General features: G+C 40.8%; 1 protein-coding gene across 2 annotated transcripts in view; it reads left to right on the forward strand.

Annotated features, from left to right (window-relative positions):
- The first annotated feature begins 1,879 nt into the window (after positions 1-1,879).
- The window catches only part of ARHGAP18 (Rho GTPase activating protein 18), a 130,640-nt gene continuing 118,256 nt past the window's right edge, over positions 1,880-14,263 (forward strand). For both annotated transcript variants that reach the window (XM_066373266.1, XM_066373267.1), the window contains exon 1: positions 1,880-2,075. In XM_066373266.1, the coding sequence (XP_066229363.1) occupies positions 1,963-2,075 (113 nt within the window). In that variant the 5' untranslated portion in view covers positions 1,880-1,962. The remainder of the gene's footprint in view (positions 2,076-14,263) is intronic.

Here is a 14,263-nt window from a genome sequence, read left to right on the forward strand (position 1 = left end):
CTGTTGTAAGATTGGAGCTAAGACTTAATTATAGGATGTGGAGGGACTTGGACAATGGAGATAGAAGGGAGACAGCAGCCTGACCAGTGGTGACACAACGGATAGGCCATCCACCTGGCACGCTGAGGTCTCAGATTCAAAACCTCAAGGTCATCAGCTTGAGCGTGGGATCAGGGGCTTGAGCATGGGATCATCAACATGACCCCATGGTTACTGGCTTGAATCCAAGTTCACTGGTTTGAGCAAGGGGTCAATGGCTCGGCTGGTGACCCCCCCTTCAAGGTACTTATGAGAAGCAATCAATGAACAACTAACGTGCTGCAACTATGAGTTGATGCTTCTCCTCTTTCTCTCTTCCTCTCTCTCTCATGCATACAAACAATAATAAAATTTAAAAAAGAAAAATAAAATAAAGGAGACTGAAGGTAGAGCCTTAGGAGATGGAAATGCAAAGAAAGAATAACGAATTATAGACGGGGGGGGGGAAGTATATTATAATAAGCTTTTAAAATTTTTTCTTCATTGATTTTAGAGAGGGGTAGCATCAGTTTGTTGTTCCACTTATTTATGCATTTATTGGTTAATTCTTGTATGTGCCCTGACCGGGGATTGAACCTGCAACCTTGGTGTATCGAGATGATAGATAATCAAACTACTTGAGCTACCTGACCAGTTATCTATAGATGTGAAAGAGAGGATTAAAAAATAAATTTAAATACTTTAAGTATAGTCTAAAGTAACTATTTCTTATAATTTTAAATAATGAAAAAAGTGTAAAGAGTATGCTTATGGAATGATGAAGTTGAAAAGTTGTCCACGGGGAATTTTAGAGAGATCATAAAGATAAACAATAATCAAAAACCCACATCAAATTAGAGTAGTAGGTATATAGAAGAGAGTAGAATTTTTTTAGGGGAGAAAGAACAGAAATATCTCTCATATTTTAAATAACTTTTGAGCTTATTTTCTAATTTACAAGACAAAGAACAGCATGTTGGTTAAAAAGAATGGAATTTAGTCTAGAACTCTGTTCAAGTGCAGCTTCTGTTACAGAACGATGAAGATATAGGAGACAAGTTACTTAGCCTGTCCCTCAGCTTCCCTTTCCTTATACTTTGCAAAATACAGATGATGATACCTATGTTATAGATTATGTGTGTGATAGTCTGATAGTGAGTTGAATTGAATTGAATGAGAGAATGCATGTAAAACAACCGTCACTGTCACAAAGAAAGCCTGGTATATAAGCACTCAACAAATGCTAAGTTCTTTTTCTATTCTCAGCAGTAGCATGTGTTGGTAGAGATGTCTCTTTTTGGTACTGAAGGGTGTTTTGAAACTTGGCATTAGCTTTTATGTGAAAGAAGACAAGACAACATTGCAGGGTACACAGTCATTTTTATGCGGGCATTTTTAACCAGACGCAGGAGGGAGAGCCTTTCCTGTGACCTGTCATTGCGTCGTTTGCAGCAGGTTCACTGGTTCCTGCTACAGTTAATTTTAACGCTGAACCGGAAAGGGTTAAGAAATGCCCTTACTCATGTTACACGAAGTAGCAGAAATAATCAGATGGAAACAGGAATTGGGAAGGGAAAAAAAGGCTCTGTAGTAACTCATTGTTTCCTAGCCAAGACGGCTTGTACTGAAATTGATGAGAGGAGTGTACAACCTGGCCGTTTAATCAGATCTGAATTTCTCCTGGGTGGTGGCAGCAAGTAACCCCCCACCTCTACCCCTTAACTTAAGTCACTCAAACTGGAATGGCCCAGGGCCGTAACAATACTGAGTCACAGCTCTTCTCATTGGAGAGCCTGGGTGGTGAGGCCCCGCCCCTCCCGTGTGAATCGCTGGCCCCGGGAGGAGGGGCTGGCCGATGCTAATGAACGGAGTTGCCAGGCGAGCCAGGAACTTCATTCCCCTTCTCAGTGTCAGGATCGCAGAAATTATGCCCCTTCTCTCACCATGAACTGGCTCTCCAGTTCCCAGGGAGTGGTGCTAACTGCCTACCACCACAGCAGCAAGGACCGGGCCGTGGGGGAGAGCCATGGCCAGGGAGGGGAGGAAGCCGCCTCGAGGTAAGCCCTGGCATTGGAAAGCCAGAGAACAAAACAAAACCCTCTTACCTGCTCCAGGAAAAAAGTGACAGGGAAGTTGGTTGGGGAGGAAGGAATGACTCCGCCTGTGGAACCGAACCGCCTGCAGCAGCAAAACTGCTTGGAGGGGGTCTCGTGTACTGTATTGTGCATCTCATCTGGTCCTGGTCTGAAACAGCCCTCATGATTATTGGTCAAGATGGGTAGGAGAGACTGGGGCTAGGACAGTCAAACTTGTTGCTTAGCAGGTGCAATTGCAAATGCTGAAAGATCAAATGACTATATTTGCAACACTTCCTATGAGGTGGAATTCTTGAATGGGCTCAAGGCTCAGCGCTGGAACTGTTAGTTGGGAGAGTGTGCCAACAGCAGGGAGGGTATTCACTGTACAAGCTGTTGTTGTTAGAGTAAGTTTTTTTCCCCCTCTCCAGGCGGAAAGCAAACTTCTTAGGCAAAAAGCCCAAGACTCTGGCCTGTGGCAGTATGCTTCATATTGTTTTGTGTTTGTGGGTTTAGGGGTGTGTGGGTGTGTTGGGGGTGGGGTCTTTGGAAAGGGGTGTGTGTGTGTGTGTGTGTGTGTGTGTGTGTGTGTGTGTGTGTGGAGTCAGTACTCTGATGCCAGAGAAACGTGGTTAATGTTAAATCACTTTATAGGTAGAGAGAGCAAATGTTCCACAGACCACTAACTAAGGCGCACAGCACCTTTCCCCTATCTGTGTACTTTGTTCTGTTCTCTTTTCCAAGGACATTTTTCCTCCTTTCCCTTAATGACCTTTTCACTAGCCGACTATTTTTTACCTGATATAAATTGTAAATATTGACTGAGACACTTGCAAAAAGAAAATGCTAACCCAATTGTGATAGGCACTAAATTAGTTGTAAGTTGTTTCCTCCTTGACGTTTAATGTGATAATAAAACCTTCTTTGTTCTTATGTGACTGTGACTTATGCTTATGCCTTAAGCTAAAATAATGCCTTCTTTCATTTGTTTTAAAATCCCCAGATGTGGGGGAGGGGAGTAAAAGTCAAAGAAATGACTGTCATGCTCTGCCTTAAATACCCAGGCTGACCAGAACTTTTCCTCATGTAGCAACCACACTATGTATTCCATTGGGAATTAATTCATTTCCAAAGATAAAAGGGAATTACTTCCTGTGCCTTACGTATGTTACCATTTCATTTTCTGTTGTTTTCAGCACTTTCTGTGAGAGATCTTAAGGTGATTTCATCTATTTTCTGTAGAACACTGATGTAACCTATCAGCAGTAAGCAGTCGGTGACACCAACCCCATACCTTTCATAACTTGGGGTCTATATAACAAGTCAAAATTGCCAGAATTGTGCACATCTAACACATCTTCCTGGGACTTTATTTCTGAGTAGCCAGAGGAGCTGGGCTGAATCTTGGATCTTTATTGTGAGAGTGGAAAAACTTAGAGACAGTGAGCCCAGACTGCTCATTTTGACCTTGAGGACTCCAACCCCCGAAATGAGTTAGGTTGTTGCAAGATCTGTGGTTCCAGGCCTCTGCCTGGGGCTGTCTAATTCTGGAGACTTGATCCCGTGTTTATAGTTTTGCAGCCTGCTGTGGGTGGCCTGCACTTGAATGGGCAGAGAGAGCAAACGAGAGGAACTGAACGTCCTCAACTGGTGCTATAGCAGAATCCAGAGGGACTGATGTGGCCGGCTGGGCAGCTGCTCACACAGTGCACGCTCCTGTGGGTCTGATCCCAAGTGCCTCCCCTGCTGGCCACCACACTGCTTGTCCATACTGACCCCAAATTCTCACTACTGAATTAGAGTCCTAGGGTTGGTTATTTATATCGGCTGGAGACGATGAGAGCCTTGGTTTGAGGGCTGGGAGGAAAGGTGAGGAGGATGGAGAAGAGCCAGTTCTTATTTGCTTTTACCCTTAAGCAGGGAATAATTTATTAGATAAGCTTCATGTTACTTTGGGAGGTACCCTGTTTAGCCTGGAACGGTTGAGATACTGGATGTGGGTGGGAGGGATGAGGTCAGGACTTGCTAAAGATGGTGGTGGAGGAAGGAATGCATAGGACTTCGGCTCTGACTGGCTTGGCCAGCTAGCGGGAAGCTGCTTCGAGGTATAGCTCCTCAGAAGGCGGATGGTTGATGCTTATTTTAAAAAGCTCCTCAAAAGGCAAAACCAAAGCAAGATAAACAAAACTCATAAAAAGAGGAAAAGTTAGATTCTATACCTTCTCTCCAACCCTATCTGTTTAAAAGTTGCTGGAGGGACCACAGAAATTTAATTGGGCTTATTGCAGGATTTATCTCTTCAAAATAATATGCATTTTAATGAATTATTTAATCAAATGTTTAGTTTAATAAGATGAACTCATGTATATGACATTTGAAAAGTGTAAAGGGCTATCTATATGATTAAGGATACTTTTAGAAAATGCTTGATTGTTAGTCTTAGAGTAACCAAGTCCTATTTTATATATTTGGTCGTTGGGGAAGCTGAGATAGTAGGGAGTAGTTATTCTTTTTGTAAGTCCCAGTAGTCTAAAATTCCTCCATTCCATTACTCCTTTTGATCAGAAAACATTCATTAGATGCCAGATAAAAGAATTTATTTTAGTCTTAATTAGAACTTCTCAAATATTTACAGAATCCTATTTTCAATGTTTTGGGTCATACTTCCTCCTTTAAACATCAAGATTTAAAGAAACATGCTAACAGTTGTTCTGACTAACTTGTACATAGTCAGATGTTTGCAGAGAAAACTGCTTTATGAGTAGCTTTATTTATAAGACTTTATTTACTTGTTAATTTTCAAGCAGATTTCTTAATGTTTACCTTTGCAAAAACAGTTTGTCTAAGAATACTGCATTTGTCTATTCTAACTCTTCTTCCTTGACTTTCCTACCATTTTAAGAAAAAAGTATTTTGTTTGCTTTGTATTCATTTTTGCTAATATTTTGGTTAAGATTGATGTCAAAAATATTTTTCTTCTTATTGGACCTTTTAACTCTAGTTGATACATTAAATACTTTTTGCGTCTTTTACAGATAAATGTATGACATTCATCAAGCGGGGTCTTGTTTTGTTGCTCCCATTTGTCCCCGGTGTTAGATAAGTGTTAGATAAACAGAACCCAGAGGCTCTGTGTCCTGGTGACTTACACCCCGAAACTCTGAGCTCTGGGACCAACTTTCCTGTGCTCGCATCCTAGCTCTGCCATTCATTAGCAATGTGGTCTTGAGTTCTTCAACTCTCTGCTTGTAAATTGAACTTTGTAATAGCTCTCACTGCATTGGGAGGATTAAGTGGGATGATCCCTATAAAGCCCACAAAACAGTGTCTGGTTCATAGCTAACTGCTACCTTCTTTAACACCAGGTTTAAAAAATGAAAAGGATAGACATTACTGAACCTTGCAACATACAATATAAATGTTATGTTACTTTCCATAGATATTTTGTTATGTGTTAATAAACATGGACACGACCCATGTCCTTAACCAAAAATGACATTACTGAAAATCAACCATAGTATAAAAGTTTGGGTCACAGAAGTTTGATAGACCTTGGAAGTATCATTTTGAACTAGAGCAACATTTACAATTTGAACTAGTGACAGTCACTTATAGAGCAGGCCTGCTTTAGGGCATTGGTGGGCCACCCTGAGGCCTGCAAATGTTGACTTTTATGGCAAGATGGAGTGTGTGTGGGGGGGGTCCTCTTTTGGCAACTGGACTTGCTGCTGGCTTCATGGTTCCCTCTTCCTTTAAGAACCACTACTGCCCAGTGTGCTGAATGGAAGAGAACTGCCATTTTCATATGCTTAGCTTTTGGTCTAGACCAGGGGTCCCCAAACTTTTTACACAGGGGGCCAGTTCACTGTCCCTCAGACCGTTGGAGGGCCGGACTATAAAAAAACTATGAACAAATCCCTATGCACACTGCACATATCTTATTTTAAAGTAAAAAAACAAAATGGGAACAAATACAATATTTAAAATAAAGAACAAGTAAATTTAAATCAACAAACTGACCAGTATTTCAGTGGGAACTATGAGCCTGCTTTTGGCTAATGGGATGGTCAATGTGCTCCTTTCACTGACCACCAATGAAAGAGGTGCCCCTTCCAGAAGTGCGGTGGGGGCCTGATAAAAGGCCTCAGGGGGCTGCATGCAGCCCGTGGGCCGTAGTTTGGGGATCCCTGGTCTAGACTGTTTCAAGTCTTACCTATTTCTGGTTCTAGAAACTTACTTAGTATGTCTAACCGGTCAGTCACTCAGTCATTCTACATATAATTACTGCGCTCTTACTGTGTGTCAGACAGTTGCCTAGGAACTGGGGCTATAGTGCAGACAAACATCTGCCTGTGGGAGAGGGGGACATGGAGTGGAAAACGGAGACCTGAGCAGGTGAGCCCTGCAAATATACGGGATCCGAGTTAGAGAAAGAGCTTTCAAGGCAGGCAGGGTAGGGAGTGTAGAAACCACAAGCCTGGAGCTAGTCCAACAGCAACAAACAAGCACCAGAAGAGCCAGGAGCCCTGCAGGACGCCAGCATGGGGGTAGGTGGTGCAGGGAGCAGCAAACAGGTGGGACAGGTCCATCTGATAGGTTGGTAGAGAACTTGAAGAATTTAACTTTTGCTCAAAGTGAGATGGGATGCCAGTGAGTGGGGAAGGTTTTGAACATGGGAGAAATGGCGTGTTTTGGTTTTAAAATGTCCCTCTGGCTGTTTTATTGAATATAGACTGTGGAAGGGGGGACACTACACAGGAGGCTTGGGCCATCGTGTCAGTTGCTTAGGCATTGGGGCTGGTGAGTAATAAAGTACTCTGAAGGTAGAGCCTATAGGATTTCCTGATGATTGTGGTATATGAGAACACGAGACTAGTTAAAGATTGTTGGAAGATTTGGCCTGCGTAACTCCATTGATTTAGATGGATAAGACTTCCAGTGTGAAAGGCAGTGGCCTGGGCCAGAGCTGAAGCTCAGTTTTGGACATGCAACTCTGGAAGTATCTTGAGAGAAGCATTAGGAAAAAGGCATCATCTTTTGTAATGAGGTCAGAGTTCTTACATGAATTTACAGCTTTTTAAAAAAACCTATGTACTATATTATGAATAGAGCTCTTTCTTTCTGAGTTTGTGTATTATTTGAAATAATGTATATTTTGGTGAAGGAAGGAATGGTAAAGAGTTATTTTTTACAGTGCTATTATGTAGTAAGTGAAGTAACATGTCTTTTCATTTTTTTCTAACCTTAGCTTTGAAGGCATGTTTTTCTCATTCTAATTATGTAGGATTTGGTGACCAAATGCACTTGTAACCTGTCTATATAGATAGCTATTTTCTAAATCAATCTAGTTCTCCATTTTATTACGTAAGAGTACTTTCATAAAAACCTATTTTCTTTATCGTATACTTTAGAAGCCTTATCTATAATTTCCTCTTGAATTGTGAAAAGTCACACCCAGTATATACCAAATGGGCAGGTCTTACTTTTATTTAGAGTTATGGTATTTGACTTTTAACTGCCCTCATCTGTGAGGCTTGGGATTTTTGTGGGCCTGTTTAAAATTATCTTCATAAAACTTATGTTATCTTTATGCCTTTCAGCGGTTAAGGGCCTATACATCTCAAGGAACACCTGCCCCCCAAAAAACTGCTGCAAACTTTCCTTGTTTCCCGTGGCACAATTCCGGCCCTGTCCACCTGCACGGGTACCCTTGTCGCTCTTTTCTAAGTGAGGCTTGTGCTTATTTAAAGGTTTGTATTTGTTAGTTTTATGTTTTAAGTTCATAGTACTTATTATGCTTTTAAGAATATTGCAGCAAATGAACTCATAAAAATGAATGCATTTAATGATGCATATGATTGCTATTGGATTAAATAGCAATTACCAATAGGCTTAAATAGTTTTTGATAATTGGACCAGCAAAAATGAATTATTTTTTTTCTATTATTTTCAAATTCCCTGTAAGCTATGAGCAGGTGTACCATTCACACATTAGAAAAAGAACCCAATATCCCGAAGACCAAGGCCGCACTTGTCTGAAGTGCAAGTTCCCTGTGCTCCGTGGTCCGAGGTCTGGGAGGTCTCTCCCCCTTGGCCGCCTTCTCTCTCTCCTGCCTCTTCTTGATTTGGCTCTGCGGTAGGGTTTTGAGAAGCCTTCCTACTTGTCATCCTAGAGGTGTCACTAGGAGAGAGCTCAGCACTGCAGAAACCTGAGGCATCCAGGGTTTTGCTTGGGTGGTGTTGGTTTTGGGATGGGGTGGGGAGAGGGTAACAGCATGTTCTTCGTGCCTGCTTTGGGGAGGACGGTGTACTAGGCTTGGTGTGATGTCAGGTGATTTCTGTCCTGATCCAAACCTTTCATTTCATAGAAATACTTGGAGATAGAAGATTTGCTGTAAGTTTTATTTGGTATTGATATTTAAGACTCTTTTCTTTTGATAAAAGGGGATAGAGAATACAAAGTCACCTTATTTCAGGAGAGTGGGGATGAATAAAGGTCTTGGGAGGGGATTAAGGTGGAAGGAGCCGAGGAATGATGTCTGGATAACTCTGAAATCCTTTTGACTTGTAGGTTTGTGGCTGTGATCTATGGGCTGGTCAAGTTTACCCTCCCACGTTTTTGTTTTTGTTTCTTTTCAAGAAGTAAACAGAAACTATAGAGGCCTTTGTAACCAGTTACTACGTCTGGAGTCTTTCCTATACTCAAGCTCACTAAGTATTTGAATTTCTGTACAGAAAGGGAGTGTGAAACGTCATCTCTTTTACACATGCTATTTGGTAGTTGTTTTTTTTTTTGTTTTTTTTTTTTTGGCTGAAAAGAACAGTTAAGTGAGATTTCTTGCAGGCATCTGGGTCTTAGGGAAGGGAAACATCGCCTCTCTTCTTCCCCAGTGACTGGTCACGTGGCATGTTTGTGCTCTTTTTCAGACTCTATTCTTTTCTGCCCACTAGTCTCGTAACCTTATTCTGAGCTTGAGCATGGCTCTTAATGGATGCTCCAGCATTGTCTGCTTCTTCTTTTTTTTTTTTTTTTAATTTTTATTTATTCATTTTTTAGAGAGGAGAAAGAGAGAGAGACAGAGAGGAGAGAAAGACAGGGGGGAGGAGCTAGAAGCACCAACTCCCATATGTGCCTTGACCAGGCAAGCCCAGGGTTTCGAACCGGCGAACTCAGCATTTCCAGGTCGACGGTTTATCCACTGCACCACCACAGGTCAGGCCTGATGCTCCAGCACTGTCCTCTGTCAGTCTACATCTTATAGCCAGCGGACCTATCTTGCTGTTTTCTAACTTCACATTTTTGAAGGGGGATCAGACTTGCCCAGTGAATCTTTTTGAACTGCCCCAGGCATCCTATGATTTGACCACTTGCAGGTCATCTTTTTCTTCCTACTTGGGGTCTTTTTAGAGAAGCAGAGTCTGTGGGTAGGGCAGATTCCTACAGAAGGCATGTCGCATCTTTGCTAAGATGTTCAGGAGGTGGCAACTTTGCTAAGCTGTTTTGGACATCCTACCTTTATCTGTTTCCTTACCTATGAAATGAGCATAACAATGTTCTGTCTGCTTCAAAGTTAATGATAAAGATCAACTGTGTAGCTTTGAAGACTGGAAAACATATACAGATGAGGAGTATGTTATACATCTTTTACACTCCAATATATTAAGTTTTCCCTAGCTGTTTCATCAAACCAGAATTGTCATGCTGAACTTTATTATTTAATTTGCCTTTTACCATTTATGCTGTGTATTAAAATGTAAGCTCCTTGAGGTAGAAACCTTGACTTGTTTTTTCTTTTATACCTGAGCCTTAGCAAAGTGCTTGACCTACCCTAAGCAGGTAATAAAAGTTTGAATGCATGAACGAATGGATGGATGAATAAATGGGTGTGAGAGGGAGTAGGATGTAGTGATCACACACACAGACTTTGGATCTAGTCTGTCCAGGTTGGAGTCCTGGACAGACTGTTTAATGTCATAGGGCCTCAGTTTATTTTCCTTCTGCAAACTGGGAATAATAATACTTTACTCAAGAGTTTATGAATCTTGAATGTGTTAATATATGTACTGTACTTAGAAGAGTTCTTGATATACGGCACAACAATTTTCTATGATGATTCAGAGCAGTCAAAGGTGGTTACTTGGTGAATTAATTTTAAAGTACAGTTAGAAAGCAGTTTTGAGATTGACTTGTAAATGGTTTGGGAAGAGAATGTTTGCTTTAATACATATAGAGTATGACTTCTTAATTTTATTTACTTTTTCTAATTTTTCTATTGATTTGAGAGAGAGCGAGAAAAGCATCAACTTGTTGTTCCACTTAGTTGTTTCATCTAGTTGTGTTATTAATTGCTTCTTGTAGGTGCCCTGACTGAGGTTTGAACACGTGACCTCAGTGCCCCGGATGACTCTCTATTCACTGAGTCACCCAGCCAGGGCCTAACTTCTTAATTTTAAAAATAAGATTTGTGAAATGAGTTATAAAAATATCTCACAATATATTTATTTTAATAACTAGTAAGCATAGCAAAAAGTACCTTAAAAGGAGCTTTAAAATGTTGAACCCTGGCCAGTTGGCTCAGTGGTAGAGCATCAGCCTGGCGTGCAGGAGTCCCGGGTTCGATTCCCGGCCAGGGCACACAGGAGAAGTGACCATCTGCTTCTCCACCCCTCCCCCTCTCCTTCCTCTCTGTCTCTCTCTTCCCCTCCTGCAGCCAAGGCTCCATTGGAGCAAAGTTGGCCTGGGCGCTGAGGATGGCTCCATGGCCTCTGCCTCAGGCACTAGAATGGCCCTGGTTGCAACAGAGCAACACCCCAGATGGGCAGAGCATCACCCCCTGGTGGGCATGCTGGGTGGATTCCGGTCAGGCACATGCGGGAGTCTGTCTGACTGCCTCCCCGTTTCCAGCTTCTGAAAAATACAAAAAAGAAAAAAAAATGTTGAACAGTAGGCCCGGGTGTCTATTTTGAATAGTTTTTTATAGGTTGGGCAGATGTACATTTTTAAATCATTTGTTACGCTTAATAAGATGGACAATCATGTCATGTAGAGCAAGAAAAAATAATCTCATGTTTCTCAAAGAGCAAACTGACTTTAGGTTATTTGAATCCTTGCAGATAAAAGTAATCACCATAGCTAAAGTAAGGTATTTGAAAAAGGACAGTTTTTTTTTTTTTTACTTTTGTTCCCCTTAAAATATATTTATGTACTTTATGAACAACTCTTGATCTCATAACCAAGAAGCGATGTTTCATGGATCAGAGCTAAGCTGGGGGTGTGATATGCATAGCACGAGAGTCTGGGGGACGTGTCCCCCACCCCATCCCCCCACCCTTGTGCCCCACCCCCTTCCCATTTAGTGCAGATATTTGAAAACTGCACTGTTGATTTTTCTCTTCATCTGTATCATACATTAAATAAGTTCACTTTAAATGCCTTCTGGGCCCAGGGCCCTGGGCTAGGAAATTCTGTCTGCTTAGCCAGTCCTTCTCAAATCCCTCTCTGCAGCTGCACTTGAAGCTGCTATGAACTCAGCAACTCCTGCTTATGAAAATTGGCTCCAGGGAGCAGCTGTTAGTTTCCACCTCCCAGAGACTGCGGACTTTCAGTGGAGTATCTGAGATGGTGAACTGGGCTGAGAGGGAGACATAGGCTGATTAAAAATGCAGAAGTCATTTTCCATAAGGGGAAAAATAGCATAAAAGATATTCAAATCCCATGGAGCTGTAAATTCTCTAATAGTGACATTTTATGTTTTAATAGATCTCTTTTTGCTAGCTAGAAAACCCCAAATACCATTTATTTGGGACATTGTTGCTATGGGAAAATGAGTTCCCAGTAACATGTTTAGAAATAAATGTTTCAGACCCACATAGAATCTTCAACGAAGTTGGGGGTTACTGTTCAATGTTTCTTCGTTGCCTCTCAGGACCTTTGTGAATCGAACAGTGGAAGTGGGTGTTGGGCAGATAAAATATATTATGCTCACTTTGTTAAAGATGATGCTGCCCACGTGGAGGCTGTTGCCCAGGTGATATTAATGTGTGTTGGGGGCTGGCTGTGGGCAGGCAGAATCCTTGTAGCCTGGGGCTTGGTTTTGGGATTAAGCCTTTCCCACCCTTTTTGATGTGGGGTGGTACAATCCCATCTTGACTCAGATAGGTGACTTTGTATTAGAGACTTCCCTATTGTGTATATTGGATTAAAGGTTTGGATTTCTACACTATAAAATAGGGGCAGAATAGGAGCTTGCACTGTTAGTTCCTGAGATTAGCATGAGAGAGCAGAGAGATCACAGCAGAGAGCAGAAAAAGGCGATGTGGAGGAGGCCAGGAGAAGCAGCCAAGATGGCGGAGTGCTGAGTGAGAAGAGAGTTTGTGTAGAGTTTGTGCAGGGAGAAGGAAGGAGATGGGGAACAGAGGTGAATAAGGCTGGTGAGCTAGAAACCTTTTATTCTAGGAAACTCGGGTAAGTCAGTAGCTTTGTGAGCACTGAATGTGAGTGGGTTTTGGAGCCCAGTGTGTGTTTTTACTTGCCCACCGGCTGCAAGCTAGGATTAAAGACTATGGCCCACCAGCTTTTGGCTTCATTGTTTCTTTACCGACTGTCTGAATCCAATGCGGACCTGCATGGGCCGGGCTGCTGTGATGGTGGCCCTGGCTACTGGCTTTACAGTGGGGTTTTTTTCTGGCTCTAGTTTTATCTCTCTGTAGTACACTGTGTTTCCCAAGATACAGAGAGCTGTACAAGCTGTGTCTCCTACACACATGCCTGTCTTCCATGAGGGATATGCACTTGTCTACATGTGTCATTTATTTTGGAAGATTTACAAAAGTGAAAATTGATACTTATATGTCATTGTGATCCTAGTTGAACCAGATTAGAACTATACAACATAATTAATTTAATAAACTGGGAAATAAATGGCTTAACATCTTGCTGCTGTAAAACTAGAAGTGTGTAGAAAAATATTAGGATTCATATTAACAAGAATGTTGAAGTTTGGATGGTTTGGCTATACGGATATGGTATATTTCATTCATATTCTGCGGCAATAGTAGGGATTATATATTGTTAATGAATAGCATAACATTAAAATCCTACCTAGAAAGAGATTTGGGTAGATTAGTGAGCCATTAAAGATATGTAAATATTGAATTTCTTAAATTTTAAGTTATTTAAAAATTATAAATTTTGACTAAACTATGAAGAATTTTGTTGGCTGTAAATGATAAGCCCAGAATAAAAGAAATAAAAGAATTCCTACTCTGAAGAGCTCCCCATATTTAATTTAAATGGATTCTAAAACAAAATTTTCAGTACTGTTTAGGAAGCTGTGGCATAGTTCTCTCTTTTGAGTTATAAGACTTTGAAAGAGTTTTTTGTTGAGTAATTGAGATTTGGTTTGGGTAAGTAAAGATATTTGGCAACTGAAAGTTGAAAGAAACTTTGGCTATTTATAGGTGGTCTAGAAACATGTAACTTGACTAACTTATTCTATAATTAATGTTTTTACTAGAGTTACTAAGTGTGTATCTGTTTATTTTTTTCCTGGTCCAAATAATGCAGTCAAAGCTATGATCCATCATCTGATAGAAGATACTTGGATTGAGGTAGATTAAAATTTGTATATATTTTTTAAACTAATGCATTAATTATTATTTTTTATTTATTTAAAAAGTGGATATATATTCTTTAGTATTTCCAGATGAAAATTTTTTTAAATTATAGCATTTCTACATCATTTTGTATTATAGTATAACCACACAGTGTCAACAAGCTGGATATATTTACATAATTGTTTATGTGTATTTTTTGCTTCAGTTTCTTAGAGAAAAGGTTATATACTTAAGAAACGAGGGCTAGTAGGTCATGCAATAAATGAATGAAGTAGGTGACTGAAAAATATAGGCCTCATAAAAATTTGGGTTTTGGTAAAATATATAAGCTAGAATTATTAAAGTTCTGAGTAAGTCTTCCTCCTCCCCCCACCAAATTCTGTCTACTGGTGAGATCTGTGACCCCTATCCTGAAAGCCAAGGTGGTTGTTTCAGTTATGTGTTGTGTTATATGACACCCCAAAACTTTGTGGTTTAAAATAATCTTTCTTCATTCTGGAGAATTGTAATCAAGTTGTTTCTTGGGGTCCATCAAACAAGATGGGCTGAGGCAG

Source organism: Saccopteryx leptura, chromosome 3 (assembly GCF_036850995.1).
Source record: "Saccopteryx leptura isolate mSacLep1 chromosome 3, mSacLep1_pri_phased_curated, whole genome shotgun sequence".
NCBI lineage: Eukaryota > Metazoa > Chordata > Mammalia > Chiroptera > Emballonuridae > Saccopteryx > Saccopteryx leptura.